Genomic DNA, 16868 nt, shown 5'->3' on the forward strand with positions numbered 1-16868 from the left:
TTTTAAATTTTATTTATTTATTTGACAGACAGGGATCACAGGTAGGCAGAGAGGCAGGCAGAGAGAGAGAGAGGAAGGGAAGCAGGCTCCCTGCTGAGCAGAGAGCCTGATGATGCTATGATGGGGGGCTCAATCCCAGGACCCTGGGATCATGACCTGAGCCGAAGGCAGAGGCTTTAACCCACTGAGCCACCCAGGTGCCCCAAGATTAAATATTTTTGACACATCTCCTAGATCAGTCATTTTTCTTGAGAACAAACCGCACATTAATTTTTAAGTCACGAGCTACCTATAGCCAAGGAAGGATGATTTAGCCTTACTTTGAATGTGCGTAAAAGTAAATAAATAGTAAAAGTAAATAAAGCAGATGGATCAAGGAGTGAAATGAAATAAGCAATCTTTTTTTTTTTTTTTAAATCCCTGCTGCATCTGGGAGGCCTGTTGATTTTTTTTTGTTTGTTTAATATTTTTGCTCTTCTTCCTAAATGAGTTGCTTTTTGAAGTCGTGGGCAGAATTAAGAGAATGCAGGTTGGAGCATTATATGCTTTTTTACTTTTTTTTTTTTTTTAAATAGTAGCTTTTGCTGCTCCCAGCCTTTTGGGGTTCTGCAAGTAGGTAATTGCAGGCTTGCTGAGAGAGCATTGGTGGCCCCTGAAAGTGGCATCTGTGGGGTGGGGGTGGGGCTCCCACCCTGCCGGGGCAGTCTAGCAGCCTTTCTCTTTGTGAGCCACCTCCTTCCTCTTGTGACCGTGGGTGACAGCCTCCAAGGGGCCTCCTCCACTCTGGTCACTTGTTTCTCTGCTTCTCATCGAAAACTCTTGTCTCTGGAAATGAATGCTAATGAGCTCTCCCGGCTGTCCTGTTCTGCATTCCAGGCCCCCTGGCAGCTGTGATTTTGTTTTCCACTTAGCAAACGTATTAGAATAATTTTCAGAACATTTCCATTCAGAAAGCCATCTTTTTTTCTTTTTCATCCAAATTGGGATTGTCTCAGAAATGTCTGCTTTTGGTAACAAAGCATTAGCGGAAAATGTGAAAACATAAACTGTTCAAAAAAAAAATAAAGCGTGTTTTGATTTTATTTAATGTTATGTTATTTTTCTTAGTGCCTGCTCCCGACTCAGCGAGGGGTGTCTTCCAAGTTGTCGGAGCCGGTGGGGGTTAGTTATCCCTGTGCAGTGGCATGACGCTGGCCAATCAGCTGATCTCCGTCCGCAGAGCAGAGACGCTCCCATCCTGGGCAGGCTTTTTCTGCTTTGTGTTCTGGTCTCTTTTGGTCCTCCCTTTCTGGAACTTTTGTTGGTGAGCCCGGTGACATCAAAGCATGAATTCTTGTCCATGAGTTAGCCTTTGACACCATCCCAGAGGCCACTGCTGGGAGGGAGGGCGGGCGGGGGTGGGGGTGCTCTGCAGGGCCGCTGTCCTGTCCGTGTTGAGATGCGGCAGGAGCCAGCCCGGGCTCTCTGTATGAGAGGATGCTCCCTTGGGGACTGGAAGGCGTTTGGCGCTCTCGGGGTATTTTAAGAAACTTCTGCTTCTGTGCAGAACACGTCAGGTGGTAGAATTACCATGAGAATATATTCCTGACGATGTCTGCCCTGTGGAAAATAAAGCGCAAGCCCAGGATCGAAAACAATGACAAGTCCGGTGACTCTGTGTATCAGAGCCTTCATCTGGTGAGCACGTTTGAATTCTGTGTTGCTGACCTTGTGTGTGTGATGACTTTCCAGCTGAATTGCTTTTTCCAGTCCAGAGGAGGGTGATTATACGTGTCCCGCTTCTCCCTGATTGCTTCCTTTTACCTTCCGGATCCCCTTGTTGATAAAGGATAGATAGTTCAGCACGGGGGAGGGGTGGGCATCGGTCGTTGGTGTGAAGTCGAATTTGCCTAGAACCTTCACGTTTGTCTCTTTGTTCATTCTTAAATGGCATAAAGATGGATGATGTATTTCTGAAACTGAGGAATTCTTCTCCTTTCTTTCGGTGGTTGAGATTTCGAGTGTGTTTGTATGATGTGTGTGGCAGATCTCCCTGATCCCTGCCCCAGCCTGGGTTGCCTGAAGGGTCAGCAGGCATTTCTGGAAGAAGGATGTTCACCGTGGCCTCCTAGAAAGTTTTAAGTGTTTTTGACTTTATTTCTGCTTACTTGAGAAGGAGACGGGGTTAGAAGTGTTGGCTCAGGGGTTGTGTTCATGGTTTAACGTCCACTGACTTGGATTGTACATGTCAGTCCCTAGAGTAAATGCTGAGTCCCTGGTCAGAAAATATGGTGGGTTAATGACAAGGAATAATTTAACCAAACCCAATGAAACTTTTTAGTGGTTCAGTATTAATATTGGAGTCCGTCTACCATTCGATTTTGTGTCATAATGAAGCTTGAAATTCGGCAGTGAGTACACCTAAGCCTTCATCCTTCTTGGATGTTTCTTCTTCAACGTCTGTTCCAAAGGGGACCAGAGAAGGGGATGGAAAACGATAGGGACTACCAGCAGTGGTCTCTGAAATTAATAGAAAACATGACTTTGGTGTTTGGCTCCCAAAAAGCTTAAGTAAAGGTTTTAAGAATTGAGGCCACTCTGGCCCCTTTTAAATCTGTGGGATGTGTTAAATCGGTCAGACTTAAAGGACAGTTTTAGAACTCTGAACTCATCTCGGGATAGAAATTGCCTTTAGTGGTTGCATAACAGGAAACCTTTAAACAGCTGGGTAGCTTGAGTCAATAGTGTGTCCTTAAAAGCCTCCCCCCCCCCTTTTTGTACTTTCTTTTCATCTTCCACAGGAAGAAAGCGATATTACAAACACGGAGCTTCACGCTGGCCTCAGTAAAGTGGCCCATTTCCTCCTGTAATCGTGTACTCGTCTCTGCACGTTGGTGGGATCATTCTTAGGCCTGACCGTGGAAGGGCCCCGCTACCTTGAACGGTTTTAAACCGGCAGCGCTCAAGGGCCCGAAAGTGCTTTTCTGTTTCCAGGGTGACCGATGGCTGTCCTCCCGTGGCGAGAGGTTTGCACTTCTCCCATGACAGAAGCCTCGACCGTCTCCTCCTTCTCAGCAGCATTTCACGGTCTGTCCTAGTTCCAGGAAACTTGGCTTTGAGGAGTGTGTGGAGAACCTCCCACGGCAGCCACCTTTCTAGGCCTCTCTGGCTGCAGAGCTCGGTGGAGAATAAAGAGGACACAGCAGAACGCTCTGCCACTGAGTGGGGGGGAGAGCCCTGTGCCCCTCGTACGCCCTCCATCATGGCCAGGCTACCCAGAGAAGGCCTCCGCGGGTCTTGATGCAAAAAAGTCTGGCCAGTTGGGACTTACAAGTTAGGGCCACAACAGGTAAAATCTCTGCATTGGCGCTATTCTAGAAGAGACTCCGCATTTCATACTTTCTTCATACTTCCTTCCTGCATCTCATAGTTCCTTCCAGGGAAGTTTTTTGGGGTAATAGTTTAGTAAGACAGAATTCTCAAACTTGATGACATCATTTTAATGGTTTCCAAGTAAAAATTTCATTAAGAGCCTTGTAAAACATGCTGTGACAGTATGCGTTGTAGTTTAGAATTCTTTTATTCTTTATTTAAATGACGTGTGATCGAGAGTGAGGAGATTATGTCCCTGTTAAGATTCTGTGTGTGTTCCTTGGAGAGTTTAATACCTTGGGGAACAGGGTTGCCCGTGTTGAGACTGCTTTGCCTCATCTCCATGTAAGAGAGCCCCTGGCTAATTTTATCCTGACTTTAGGATTCTGTCTAATAAGGAAAGGATGGCTAAGGCTTTGAACTCTCAGAAGAGGGTTTCAGGGAATTTGGAGGTGTCCCTGGGATGCTCGGTTATAGGTTGCTTTTCCTACACTCCAGAACTTGGCTCAGAAAGGGAGAACGATGAGCAGGCTGGATGTTTGCGAATGAGGTTGGGTAGGACATGGTTTAGGTTTAGAGCACAAAAGCCCTAGCCCACATCCCACCGACCTCTAGCTGTCCCCTTGGGATGCTTAATGAACATAAGGACGCCGGGCCTTAGAAGTGGTGAACTTCACACAAAGTCAGAAACTCTACTCACGCTCTTACACATGGAAACCTCAGAGCACTAATGGTGAGACAGAGGGAATGAAAACCTAGAACGTCCATCCCATACCTTCCACTGTTAAACACAGATACAGGTGAGGATGGCAGCAGGTCAGCGTGATGAGAATTAGGAACGCAAAGAGAAGCATCTTCTGGAATTTCCTGCCTTTGCTATGTGCGCGAGTCCCCAGATTGTAACTTTGGCCCATTCTGAAAGTATGGGGGACCCTTTGTGTACTGCGTGAGGACATTAGATTTCCCAAGACAACTTGTCGAAATGATAATACCGTAAAAAAGGCATATGGTGTCTCCAATGGGAATGGCGTGGCGGATTTATTTATCATGAGGAGTAGCTTTGATGTTCATCTGCGTATACAGATGACGAGAAAAGCATTGTGTAACTGAAGGTGCCAGTTAGATGTTTGTTGTGTTAGGTTCCTTCTCAGGATGTGGAATCAAAGCCATAAAGGACAGCTGGACAAAGCTGGGGGCCAGGGCTGTCAGTTGTCCGTCATTCTCATCAGCTGTCCACGGGATTTTCATTCTGGTGAGGGTTACTATGTCCCCACCACCACCATCATCATGTCTATGTTATAATGCAGTGACCTATTGTAGTTATCACTGGATCATTTAAAAGATGTGCGCGCATTTTTGTTATGACGGGTCACGGGTCTTCCGTGCCTGTGGAATTTGTAAGACAGAGCCACGTTTCACCGTATGTTTAAGAGTGACAAGCTAGTAGAATACTAACATAACTAAATACAACTGGTTGATTTCTACAGTACCAAGCTTGGATGAAATTCTTTTTTAGCAGCCTTATTGAGATAGAATTCACGTATCATACAATTCAGCCCATTTTGGTGAGTGTTTTTGTTAGCCACCGAAGGGAGAATTCTGTGTGGGGATGTACGATGTCTGGAACGCTGACTCCATGGACACCAGTGATCAGTGCCCCCTGAGAGGTGACTAAAACCTTCTGGTGCATAGACTAGGGTTAGTGCTAGCAACGCAGAAGCTGTGGTCGTTGTGAGAGAACTGAAACAGGTGCGCCTGGGCAGAACAGCTGGTTGAGCATCCGCCTCTCGGTTTCAGCTCGGGTTGTGATCTCGGGGTCCTGGGATTGAGCCCCGCGTCGGACTCCATGCTGCATGAGACTCTCCCACCGTCTTCCTCTGCCCCTTCCCCCAAGAAATAAATAAATCTTAAAAAAAAAAAAGACAAAGAAATAACTATTGGGGCACCTGGGTGGCTCAGAAGGTTAAGCCTCTGCCTTTTGCTCAGGTCATGATCCCAGGGTCCTGGGATCGAGCCCTGCATCGGGCACCCTGCTCAGCGGCGAGCCTACTTCCACCTCTCTCTCTGCCTGCCTGTCTCCCTCCTTGTGATCTCTGTCAAATAAATAAATAAATAAAATCTAAAAGAAAGAAAGAAAGAAAGAAAGAAAGAAAGAAAGAATGAACCATTATGTGGATTTGGGTCCTAGCTCTCCTCCTTGCTGTCATGGCATTGTTGTGAATGCGTCCTTGTTAGGTTCTGACTTCCCAAGTCCTTGTACTGCCTCGGTTCCAGGCTCCGTTCCCTTTGAGATGTGCCACGGAGGGGAAGGCATGTTAACGTCGGCTGCCTTTTTCCTCTGTGATTAAGGGATTGCCCCCCACGGAATTCCCTTGGTTTTAGCCCCTCTGCTCTGCCTAATGCCGGCCTTGACTTTCAGCTCTGGGTAGCAACTGCTGTTTTGGGGAAGATGTTCTCATGTTCTTCCCAGGGAGGCGGGTATGTAGGGGAAGAAGTAATTCTCTGCAGCCATGTTTGCTGGGAATGCTCTGTGCGTGGGGATGGGTTAGATGGTGAAAGTGAGGGAGCGGAGGTTGAGCAGGCCGCCGGCCTTCAGAGAGCTATCCAGCGAGCATTCGTAGGGTGGTACATTTGGGCAAAGAGTAATAAACCAGACTTTGTGCCATAAAATGGCCTCTGCAGGCATCCCAGCCAGAGCTTTAAAAAGTTCGCGGGCCCATCCCCTCCTGGAGGTCCTGGCTGGGCTGATCTGGAGGGCACGCTGGGATGCCCGCCAGGTGTATATGCTGTATGCAGGCTCGAGGACTCAGGCTCCAGGACTAATTCCTCGGGGTTTTCAGCAGCCTGCCTGCCACCGTGCTTTGGAGAACTCTTTTGCATAACTGGGAAAGTGGCAATTTTAGAATCCTAGAACCCGAAACTTCTACCTGAGTCATCCTGGACAGAGATTTGGTGGAGGCTGAGCTCCCCGACTGAAGCCTTGTTCAGGACCCCACAGCTTTTATTTCCAGAGAGAGGAGGTATCTTTCTGCTTAGAGAAGCTGGAGAGATAGAAACTGGGTTTCGGGTTTTTTTTTTTTTTTCCTTCTTAAAATATATCGGGCTCTACCGTTATCTAGAAAGTTGCCTTCGGGCCAGTTTTTAACAAAGCCAGAAAGAATCTTAGCTTCTAAAATCATTTTCCACCATTGCAAAGTAAGTATAGTTTACTTAAGTGGGGACTGTGATAATTAGCCTTGTATCTGGGGTGCAATACGTTTAATTTTTTGGTATCTCCATCTCCTTATTGTAAGCTTCTTGCAGGGTATTTATGAACACAGGCTTTGGTCCACACTGTCCGGTTCGAATCCCAGCTCTGCCTTTTTCGAGCTCCGCAAGAGCTGTGCAATCTCAGATGAGTTGCTTAACCTCTCTGCGCCTCCTCTGTCTCAGCTGTTTCGCAGGAATGCTAAGAGCCCTTACTTACCGTGTGGGAGGATTAAATACATCAGACAAGTGGCTGGCATGTGGTGAGCACTCAGATTATGTCAGCAATAGTCCTTATGGGTGTTTTGAGCGTTCAGTGAGCTCTCCTACGTGTGGAGCCGTCTGGGGGAAGGCGCGATGTAATTCACGTGTGGCGGCTCATTAACCAGGAAGGACACCTTTAGGCGGAACAGATGTCAGCCGGGTCTCTCTCCTGAGAGGTAACTTCGTCTGCCTTGCCTTTTAAACTGTGCTCGGAAGAGCACGGAACAGGTGGCCGCATTCTGCCGCAGTCTGCATGAGATGAACCCCTCTGACCCCAGCCCATCTCCCCAGGACGCCACTGGGCCTCAGCTGGCCACCATGAGGCAGCTCACGGACGCCGACAAGCTGCGCAAGGTGATCTGCGAGCTCCTGGAGACGGAGCGCACCTACGTGAAAGTACGTCTCGCTGGTCCACCCTCCCTCCCCGCAGGGTCTGCCCTCGCTCCTCATTTTGAAGGAGGGGCGTTGTGGGTTACGTGGTGTTTGGGCTCCTGGGGAATCTGGTGTTTTTTCTGAACGTTCGGATCTCCTGCATCGTAAGGAAGCACATCAATTCTTAGAGCAATTCCTTGACATTTGTAATTGATTGACCGGAAAAGGAGATGATGGTGAATATTACGTGAGCCTCTGACCTTTTTAAATCTGTTGTTGAGCTAATGCTACAATTGAATTTAGGTTTTGAAAGATTTAAAGGTATTATTTTCGGTATCTAAGTTGAGTCTAGGCAGAAGGGTATCCGTTTTCTTTTAATTCTCCCTTGTATTCAGGTATTTTGTTGTATTCCTGTAACTACGTAAGTTATTCCTGTGTAATTCGTAATGTTTATATGATACATATAACTAATAATGCATGCTTTCTACCTACATTATAATGCATACATTGTAATACATTCCTAGGACTGTAATAATTATCTATTCCCATAACTATATAATTTAATTATAGGTCACAACAGTGTGATCTGTTTTTAATGATCATTTTAGTCTTGAACTCAGGGGTCAGAAAATTCTGGCCCTGAGGCCAAATCCAGCGTCCTGCCTGTTTTGACAAAGTTTTATTAGAACACAGCCACACACATTCATTTATGCGTTGTCTGTGCTGTAACAGGAAGCAGTTTCCCTGTTACAGCAGCAGAGTAACGCAGTTGTGACAGAGGCCACGTGGCCTGCAGAGTCAGAAAATGTTCCTGAAAAGGTTGGCTCACTCCTGCTTTAAGGAAACTGAATGACCTAATGACTGTAATGTTAGCATTTGGGACATAGTCTGTTTTTTTTTTAATCCTTTACTTTCCTGCTAGTCTTTTAGAGATGCTAATGAGATATCCTTTCGACCCATAGGACTTAAACTGTCTCATGGAGAGATACCTAAAACCTCTTCAAAAAGAAACTTTCCTCACCCAAGATGAGGTATGGTGGAAATTGTTTTAACTTTGTGTGTCATGCTGCAGCTTGACTTGGTGAAGAGGAAGGAATGGGGCACACGTGCAGGACTGAAAACACCGGGAATTCGCTCAGTTGTAATAACTAGATCAGATGGTTGCGAGTGATGCTCTTGGCTTGTACCTTGAGAGTAAGGAGCGTCACCACCCCCTGCCCTGCACCCTTCCCCCCTTCATGGGCTCATGATCTTAACTGCGACGTAGTGATAGAGAAACGTGGACATCAGAAGCAGATAAGGTTTCTGAACACCAGTGAAATAGTGGGTGGCTTAAATTCTTCTTCATTTTCCAGCTTGATGTGCTCTTTGGAAATCTAACTGAAATGGTAGAGTTTCAAGTAGAATTTCTGAAAACTCTAGAAGATGGAGTGAGGCTGGTACCCGATTTGGAAAAGCTTGAGAAAGTCGATCAGTTCAAGGTAAGTCCTCCAATGGGTGTCCGGCTGCCTCCTCCTGTCATGGGTGGATTATTCTGTAGGTCAAGTGGAACCTCCGAGAACACATCGCGGGGGGCAGAGGCTCTCTCTGGTACATTCTTGTGCTCGTGGTGTTGGGTCTTCATTGGACCTCCGGTGGGGTCCGTTCCTGAGGGGATTCTGAGATGGGAGTCTTGTCTGGCTAAGGTGACACTGGAACTCGCAGGAAACTGATGCCCCTGCTGGCTTCTATTCTGGAAGGTAGACCAACCTTGGCCTTTTGCTCGGTTGACGTGTGGCCCTTTAATTCTTGCTATTAGCAGATGAGACTAGCGCCCTCGGTTTCCCGGTAAACAAGTTAATTTATCATGTTCTGGAAAACTTTGCCTAATGGAAATGCGTATCATGATCCAGGAGGGAGACAGTCTTCCAGCACACAGTGTCCTCAGAGCGCTAATGAGGATTTATGGTTGGTACCTCAGTGAGGATGCTTAGAGCTTACTTCCCCCTCCTTTGCTGGCTCTCCTTCATCACAGATACTTCCTGTGGTGCGCCTCCAACCACCAGAGCTCATCGACCCACACACAGTGGTGGTGGCTTCTCGTAGAGTTAAAAAAAAAACAAAACACAAAAAATCAGATTAATTCAGATGTCAGGAGCTCTTTGTTACCACAGATTAGAGTAGTTTACATTCTGGAATTCTCTGCAAGTGCAATCAGGCAACGTATGCTCTTTTTTTTTAACGTGGCATCCTTTACTTGGTGGAGTCGGGCCACGTTCCATCCACATGGTTGCATATATGGCTCCGTGGTGTCCCACCGTACAGAGGGAGTACGCTTTGTGGCCCTTTCACCTTTCCTGGGCATTTGGGTTGTTTTCATTTTGGGGCAATTACAAGTAAAGCTGCTGTGCAGATTTGTGTATAATTGTTAATGGATATCTGCTTTCCTTTGGCCATGTATCTAGGAGGGTGGCAGTTGGATCATGTGATTATACCAGTGCTCATTCCCACCAACAGTTCTGTCTCACCCTCCTGAGGTCATGGTCCCTTTTTATAACTTTAGTCATTCCCCTGGGAATAGAGGGCACCTCATCATAGCTTTCATTTTAATTTCTCTTAGGACACAATGACGAGCATCTTCTAATGTGCTAATTTGCCTTTAATACACCCTCTTTGGTGAAGCCTCTGTTCAGATCATTTGCCCATCAACTGTTGGTTGGCTGTTTTCTTACTATGAGTCTTATGAATTCTTTCTGTGTTCTGAATATAACTCCTTTACCAGAACCAGGATTTGGAATTATCTTCTTGTCATACTGTGTCACTCACAGATCCGGAACTTTAGATTTCGATGAAGTCCAGTTTTTCAACTCTTTTTCTTTTTTGAGTCATACTTGGGGCGCCAAGTCTGTGAAATTTTTGCCTGAACCTGGGTCCTAAGGAGTTCCTCCTTTTTACTCCCAGAAGCTTTGTAGGTTGGGCATGTGCATTTCGGCCTGCGATCTGTCGTGAATTAAATTCGTTAGGGTGCGATGTTGGAATCAGAGTCCTCTTCTTTCCATATGGATGTCTGACTTTTCTTGTGATTTTTATCGAAATGACTATCCTTCGTCTTCTTCCACTGTATGAATTTTGCAGTGGTGTTGGACTCCGGTTCAGTTGTCTGTATACATGGGACCCCTATAGTCTTCGTAGACTTCGACCTCTCCTAGAGCTTGCCGAAATCAGGCTGGGTGCGGTTAGCACACACGTTTAGGGACTGAGCTGAAGGCTGCTCTCTATATGCTTTTGTGTGTCACAGCCTCTCTGCAAAGAAGCTGTTCAGTACACACACCCACGTGCAGACACTTAGCATAAGAATTTATATATATACTTAGATATTTTTATTTGGAGATAATTTGAGACTTGGGGAAAGGTTGCAAGAATAGTCTGAAGAATTTCTGGACATTCTTCACCCAGATTTCCCCAACATGAATATTGGACCACGTTTACTTCTTTATTTTCCTGTCTTCGGTGTGCGAGTGTGTGTGTGTGTGTGTGTGTAACATAATTTTTTTCCTCGAACTGTTGAGGAGTTTAGTTGTGGGCATAATATTCCCCCCCTTTTGTTTTTTTAAGATTTTATTTATTTATTTGACAGGCAGAGATCACAAGTAGGCAGAGAGGCAGGCAGAGAGAGAGAGGAGAAAGCAGGCTCCCCGCGGAGCAGAGAGCCCGATGCGGGGCTCGATCCCAAGACCCTGGAATCATGACCTGAGCTGAAGGCAGAGGCTTTAACCCACTGAGCCACCCAGGCGTCCCGCATAATACCCCTTTAATCCTAATTACTACATACGGTTCATTTCCTGTATGTTCAAGTGCTACTTGGATGAGTGCCTTTTCTCCCCTCTTCATATTAAAGGTGTTAATTGTTCCATTTGAAATACAGTTTGGTTGGTTGGTTTCTGCTTATAATGATAATATATGTTTTCTAACTGAGTACATTCATTAGGACAGTTACAAATTGTGACAAGGGTCGGTAATTTGTTAATTAGAAAGTTGCTTAGCGAGGGTCATAATAAAAATGGATACATTCCAGACATTCCTTGAAAAGTTTGTTTGTTTGAAGATTTTATTTATTTGAGAAAGAGGATGAGCCTGAGGAGAGGCAGAGGGAGGGGGAGAAGCAGGCTCCCCGCTGAGCTGAGCAGGGAGCCCGATGCGGGGCTCGATCCCAGGACCTTGAGATCATCAGCTGAGCCACCCAGACGTCCTGCGACACTTGGTCGTACTCTGAGACATCTAACATTGATTATATTCACTTAGCAGTCTCCTGCTGTGGGGCTGGTTGTTTGGGTTTAGTTCTGGTTAATTCCTTGAGGAGAGTTAGGGAGACAGAACTTGACGTGGACATGGCTGCCTTATGAGCAGGGTTGTTCGGGGAGGGACTGGTACATGGATTCTCTCAGTGAGCTCTTTCTAAAGGGTCACAGTTCTAAATACCACTCGAGTGGGACTCTCTTTGCTGACCTTCACTGTCCTGGTTTATGGCAACACCTGACAGTCTCCCTTCTGTCCGTAAGGCAAGACCAGTATCGTCATGGCCCAGGGGCTTGGTTCTAGCACATCTGAGTTGGCTTCTGGAATTGTCTGCGTCTCCTCTGAAAACTATGGCTGCTGGTTGCACCATCCTACTTAGTTTAAATCCTGATTGTATATTTGGCCAAAAATACAAAAACTTGTTAAAATATTCAAACTGTAGGATGCCTGGGTGGCTCAGTCAGTTAAGCATCTGCCTTCGGCTCAGGTCATGTTCCCAGGGTCCTGGGATCGAGCCCCGCACCAGGCTCCCTGCTCAGTGGGGAGTCTGCTTTTCCCTCTGCCTATCTCTGTCTCTCTCCCTCTCTCTGACAAATAAATAAAAATATTTTTAAAAAAATATTCAAACTGTGTTGCTTAGAACACTAGTCCTAAGGCAGTATTAGAAAAAAAGAATTAGTTCTGAGGTCATGTTTTAATAAAACATCCCCTTGGAAATTTGCATCGTCCACCAGCCAGGGAGAGTGTCTGTGACATTCTCTGGAAATACAGTCTTTGTGTATAAACCCCTCATACCTGTGCACACTTTGTGTCCTGAGAGCATTTTTTAAGGCCAGAAGAATAAATGAATACCTTAATTATGTTTATCTGTGGCTGCCTGTATGGTTAAGCCCTAGGTAAGTAGGAAGTTAAACAAATGACCTAATATGGTTAATGTGAGGCTTTAAAGTTAGAGCTTTTTCTTCTTCATCTTTTCTTGTTGAATTATCGAGTCTGTCTCGAGGCATCACTGCCCCAGCAGAGTCAGACAGTCTCTGCTGGGACCCTCTCAGCCAGGTGGTGAGGTTGGGAGGGGGTGGGGCTTGAAAGGGAGAGGAGGAGATGTAGAACCTGTAGGTCTCTAGTTACCCATTCTGGGTGGTTCCAAAGAAACTTTTTGTTTTAGTAGACAGTCTATCAGAATTCTGTGCATTGTTTGTTAGAAAAATTGCACATCGAAATCCAAAACTTTTTTCTTGGAATTTCACTTTTAATTCTAATCAGTCGTGTGCTCTGTCTCTGAACAAGACTAGATCAGTGTGAAACATAAAGGTTATCTTTCTGAGACTTGTATATATATATTTGGGTATACGTGTGTGTATATATATATGTGTATATACATATGTATATATAAATGTGTAGGATACAGAGCATTCTTAGGCATATTAAATTCTAGTTTTTTTATGTTTTTAAATTTTTTTAAATTCTGGGTTTTTTTTTTAAGATTTTTTTTTTTGGAGAGAGAGAGAGAGAGCAAGTGCAACCAGGAGCAGAGGGAGAGGGAAAGAGAGAATCTCAGGCCAACTTTGCACTGAGCAGGGAGCCTGACACGGGGCGGGATCCCAGGAGCCTGAGATCATGACCTGAGCCAAAATCAAGAGTCAGCCCAGGTGTCCCAAGGCACATTAAATTCTAATAGATCCTTTTGAGGCAGAGGGTGTGGGCTGGGATAGGATACCTGTCTCCCAGAGTCAGGCGTGTTTCTCCCATTCTCACCTACTCCATGCTAGGATATGGAGCCGTGTTGGAGAGGACAGAGTTAGTGACCGGGGACGCGTGTCTTCTAATTTTGGGGTGTATGCATTTCCTGTCTCTACTTGGTGTGTCACTTTGACCTCCCAGCAGGAGCTAATGAGAGATTGCAGGAGCATTCTGCCTTTTTCCAAAATGCCATCGATATTTTCTCATTAACATTCATACATCCCAGCTGGGGCATTTAAAGACCCAAGTCTGGAAAAGCAGTGACATCTCCAGTGTCATTAGCGGGAAGGCCAGCTCCTGCACGGAGCGCGAACACGTCAGCCCTCACCCTTTCCCGAGGGCAATTTCAGGCCATCGGTGAGCAGAGCGAGGCTGTGACAGGTGTGAATGGTGCTGATCTGTGGGGAGGGTCAGGCACACGTGAGCCCCCCGTGTCCTGCTGATATTTCCAGATGAGGATGAACGTGAACTAACTGCGGTTTTTCTCGTTAAATCCAGAAAGTGCTGTTCTCTCTGGGGGGATCCTTTCTGTATTACGCTGACCGCTTCAAGCTCTATAGTGCCTTCTGCGCCAGCCACACGAAGGTCCCCAAGGTGCTGGTGAAAGGTAGGCGGGTGAGGACTGGGTGGCAGGTGGGCGTATCTGGTGTAATTCACACCTCTATGGCTGGCAGCGCCAGGGGTGTTTGGACAGAGATCCAGGAGTCATGCCAGATATTTCCTCAAATAAGGGTACTGAGAAGTGACATGCACGACTGTCTTTTTTTTTTTTTTTTTTAAGTAAACTCTGTGCCCATCATGGGGCTCAGACTCACAACCTCTGAGATCAGGAGTTACACACTGTACTGACTGGGCCAGACAGGCACCCTGACGTCTTGAACTAGCCATCTTGTCAATAATTAATTAATTAACTAATTAATTTTTAAAAGATTTATAAAGATTTTAAAAGAGGAGCAGAGGGAGAGGGAGAAACAGATTCCCCCCTAAGCAGGGAGCCCAGTGCAGGACTCCATCCCAGGACCCCATGACCTGAGTGGAAGAGCCACCCCGGCACCCCTTGTCAGTTTTCTTATAATGCAAGTTTTGACTAAGCTATCTGGGGCCAGAGTTAAGGGGGCATTTTGCAATCATGCAAAAACGGGTGGGTGGGCTTTAGAAATTCCCTGCGTTATTCCTAATTTTCACTCATTTCCTTATAACTTTGTACACTTCATATATATTTTGGTGGCATTCCATCTTTCCCGCACCTTTTTTTTTTTTTTTTTTTGTTTAAAGATTTTATTTATTTGATAGAGAGACCGAGAGAGAGCTCAAGAAGGGGGAGTGGGAGAGGGAGAAGCAGGCTCCCCCTGAACAGGGAGCCCAACATGGGCCGATCCTAGGGCGCTGGGATCATGACCTGAGCTGAAGGCAGCTGCTTAATGGACTGAGCCCCCTAGGCGCCCCTTTCCCTCACCTACTTTTGTTGCTAGCTGTGTGATATTAATGACTCCCCCCGCCCTCGACTTGCAGTTCTGTTTTGCGTAGAACAGAATAGGGTTTTAAATTGGCAGGGTCCTTTCCCTCAGTGTTCTGGAGAGATGAAGGATCATTCTGAGAGCCTCCAGGAAGCTGTTTTGCTTCCCTAGTTCACATGTGATGTTGGTGATAGGTAAATGGATTAAAAAACAAACAAAAATCCAACCAATTTCTCTGGGAAACAGTATAACTAGAAGAAAGTTGGTTTGCAGAGACTCTCTGGAAATCAGCCTGCTTGGTCTTCTTTTTGTTTTAAAGATTTTATTTATTTATTTGACAGACAGAGATCACAAGGAGGCAGAGAGGCAGGCAGAGAGAGTGGGAGAGAGGGAGAAGTAGGCTCCCCAGTAAGCAGAGAGCCTGATGCGGAACTCGATCCCAGGACCCTGGGATCATGACCTGAGCCGAAGGCAGTGGCTTAACGCACTGAGCCAGCCTGCTCGGTCTTAACACTTCCCCGTGGCCGTCCCACACACAGCTCCTGATCCAGTCCCTGAGTACGCAAATAATTGATACATGTTATGCTTTCCTGCCAGAGAGAGTGAGCTTGACTTAATTTAAAACCTATTAAGGAAATATTAGTACACTGCAGGTCTCTGGATAACAGAAGAGCCTGCCCCAGATAATGACATACTTCATGGCAGAGATAGTTCATGCAACAGCATTTGCTCCAGCCCAGAAATCCGAAGGGTGCCTGGGAGTCTCCTTGTCCTGTTCTCTGCACCAGACGGTGTCTTCATATGCGCTGTATTGGTCCTGTCGCTCTGCGCACACATTTCTTTTTAAACTTTACCTGAAAGCCGATGGGTAGGAGATCGTTAGTGTAACAACTTCAGAGCACTTTGCTCGGCTGTAAAATTATATACGCGTTACAGTCCTTAGAGCAATTTGTGTTCTTTTTAATCACTCAGTAGATTAAAGGCTTCCCCTATAGGTTTTTCTTAATTCAATAACATTGAGGGTTTTTTGCCCCTGAAAAACATTATCGTGTCTTTCCGAACGATCCCATAAAACACGAGGCATGACCTACATTTTTCTAATGGCCAGATGTGCCAAGAGGGTGATGAGAACGCTTTGAAAACAGAAAGTACCCGACTGACTCTTAAGGGGCTCACAGCGAGGCTGGATGGGAGGGACACTCCCTTAGCTCACAAGGAGCTGAGAACCGTGCCCTCTTTAGTTCTGGCGTGACATGTAGTTGATGGCTTCAATGCTCATGGCCGTATTTCTGGGCTTGTGGACTGTGGGTGGATTCCTGCGCCCCTGGCAGATGTGGACGCACACCGGGCTGTCCCACAGAAGCTACGGCGTCCCTGTGCATCGGCTCAGGGCTGGGCCTCATTTCCCTGACACGTAGGCCATTCATTCCCAGTGTCCTTTTCTCTTCACACATTTCTTCTTTGAAAGGAAGAGAAATGGTGGCTGAATCCCAGGAGGCTGGTTCCTCTGAATGGTGCTTAACGGGGATGAAAAGACGGTGGTCTTTATGAAGCCGCCTTCCTGTGATTGCTGTTTTAAAGATAGAATAATCATTTTACAATTCATGGTGTCCTTTGACCCCGTCTTCTGGTCTTGGCTCACACTGCTTGTCCCCGGAGATGGAAATACGTTTTTATCAGAAGCTTTTGAAAACACGTAGGCCCATTGTTGGGTCACTTTGATATATTGTCCTTAAACCGCACCCCCCCTTTCTTGCACTTACTCCCTTTTCCGTCTCCACCATTTCTTTGCACCTGGAAAGCATTAATTAGCCTTGTCTTCCTAATTCCCCACTGGTGGCCACCTCTCTGCTTGTCTGGGGACTCTCAACTCTCCAGGGCTGCTTTTCAGCCCAGCTGGGACCCACATAAAAACTGGGCTGGTGAGGGAAGGGCTCCCTGAGTTATATGAGGTCAGGTGTACGTTTCCCTGGGAGAGAACTCCGCAGTCCTGGGCAGGAGGGCCCGCCCTCCAGATGCTAAGAGTGGGTAGCCCTGAATTAACATAGAACAGATCTGAAAAGGCGTTCACTGTGGGAGGGCCAGCCCGCCCCACTTCCCAGAGCCCCCGAGCATGCTGCTTCTGGTTTGTGCTTTCTTTTTTTTTTTCCCCTCCTGTCTTTT

The 16868-nt window shown here is 46.4% G+C and overlaps 1 protein-coding gene across 4 annotated transcripts in view; it reads left to right on the forward strand.

Annotated features, from left to right (window-relative positions):
- TIAM1 (TIAM Rac1 associated GEF 1) overlaps nt 1–16868 on the forward strand; it is a 198250-nt gene that overhangs the window by 160680 nt on the left and 20702 nt on the right. The window contains exons 1-5 of one of the 4 annotated variants that reach the window (XM_032865447.1): nt 1429–1677; nt 7078–7257; nt 8196–8264; nt 8589–8714; nt 13747–13855. In XM_032865447.1, the coding sequence (XP_032721338.1) occupies nt 1591–1677; nt 7078–7257; nt 8196–8264; nt 8589–8714; nt 13747–13855 (571 nt within the window). In that variant the 5' untranslated portion in view covers nt 1429–1590. Of the gene's footprint in view, nt 1–1428; nt 1678–7077; nt 7258–8195; nt 8265–8588; nt 8715–13746; nt 13856–16868 lie in introns of those variants that run through there. The other 3 variants (XM_032865448.1, XM_032865446.1, XM_032865445.1) reach the window with 3 other exon arrangements.

The sequence above is a fragment of the Lontra canadensis genome, unplaced genomic scaffold (genome assembly GCF_010015895.1).
Source record: "Lontra canadensis isolate GAN:19392208 unplaced genomic scaffold, GSC_riverotter_1.0 scaffold29, whole genome shotgun sequence".
NCBI lineage: Eukaryota > Metazoa > Chordata > Mammalia > Carnivora > Mustelidae > Lontra > Lontra canadensis.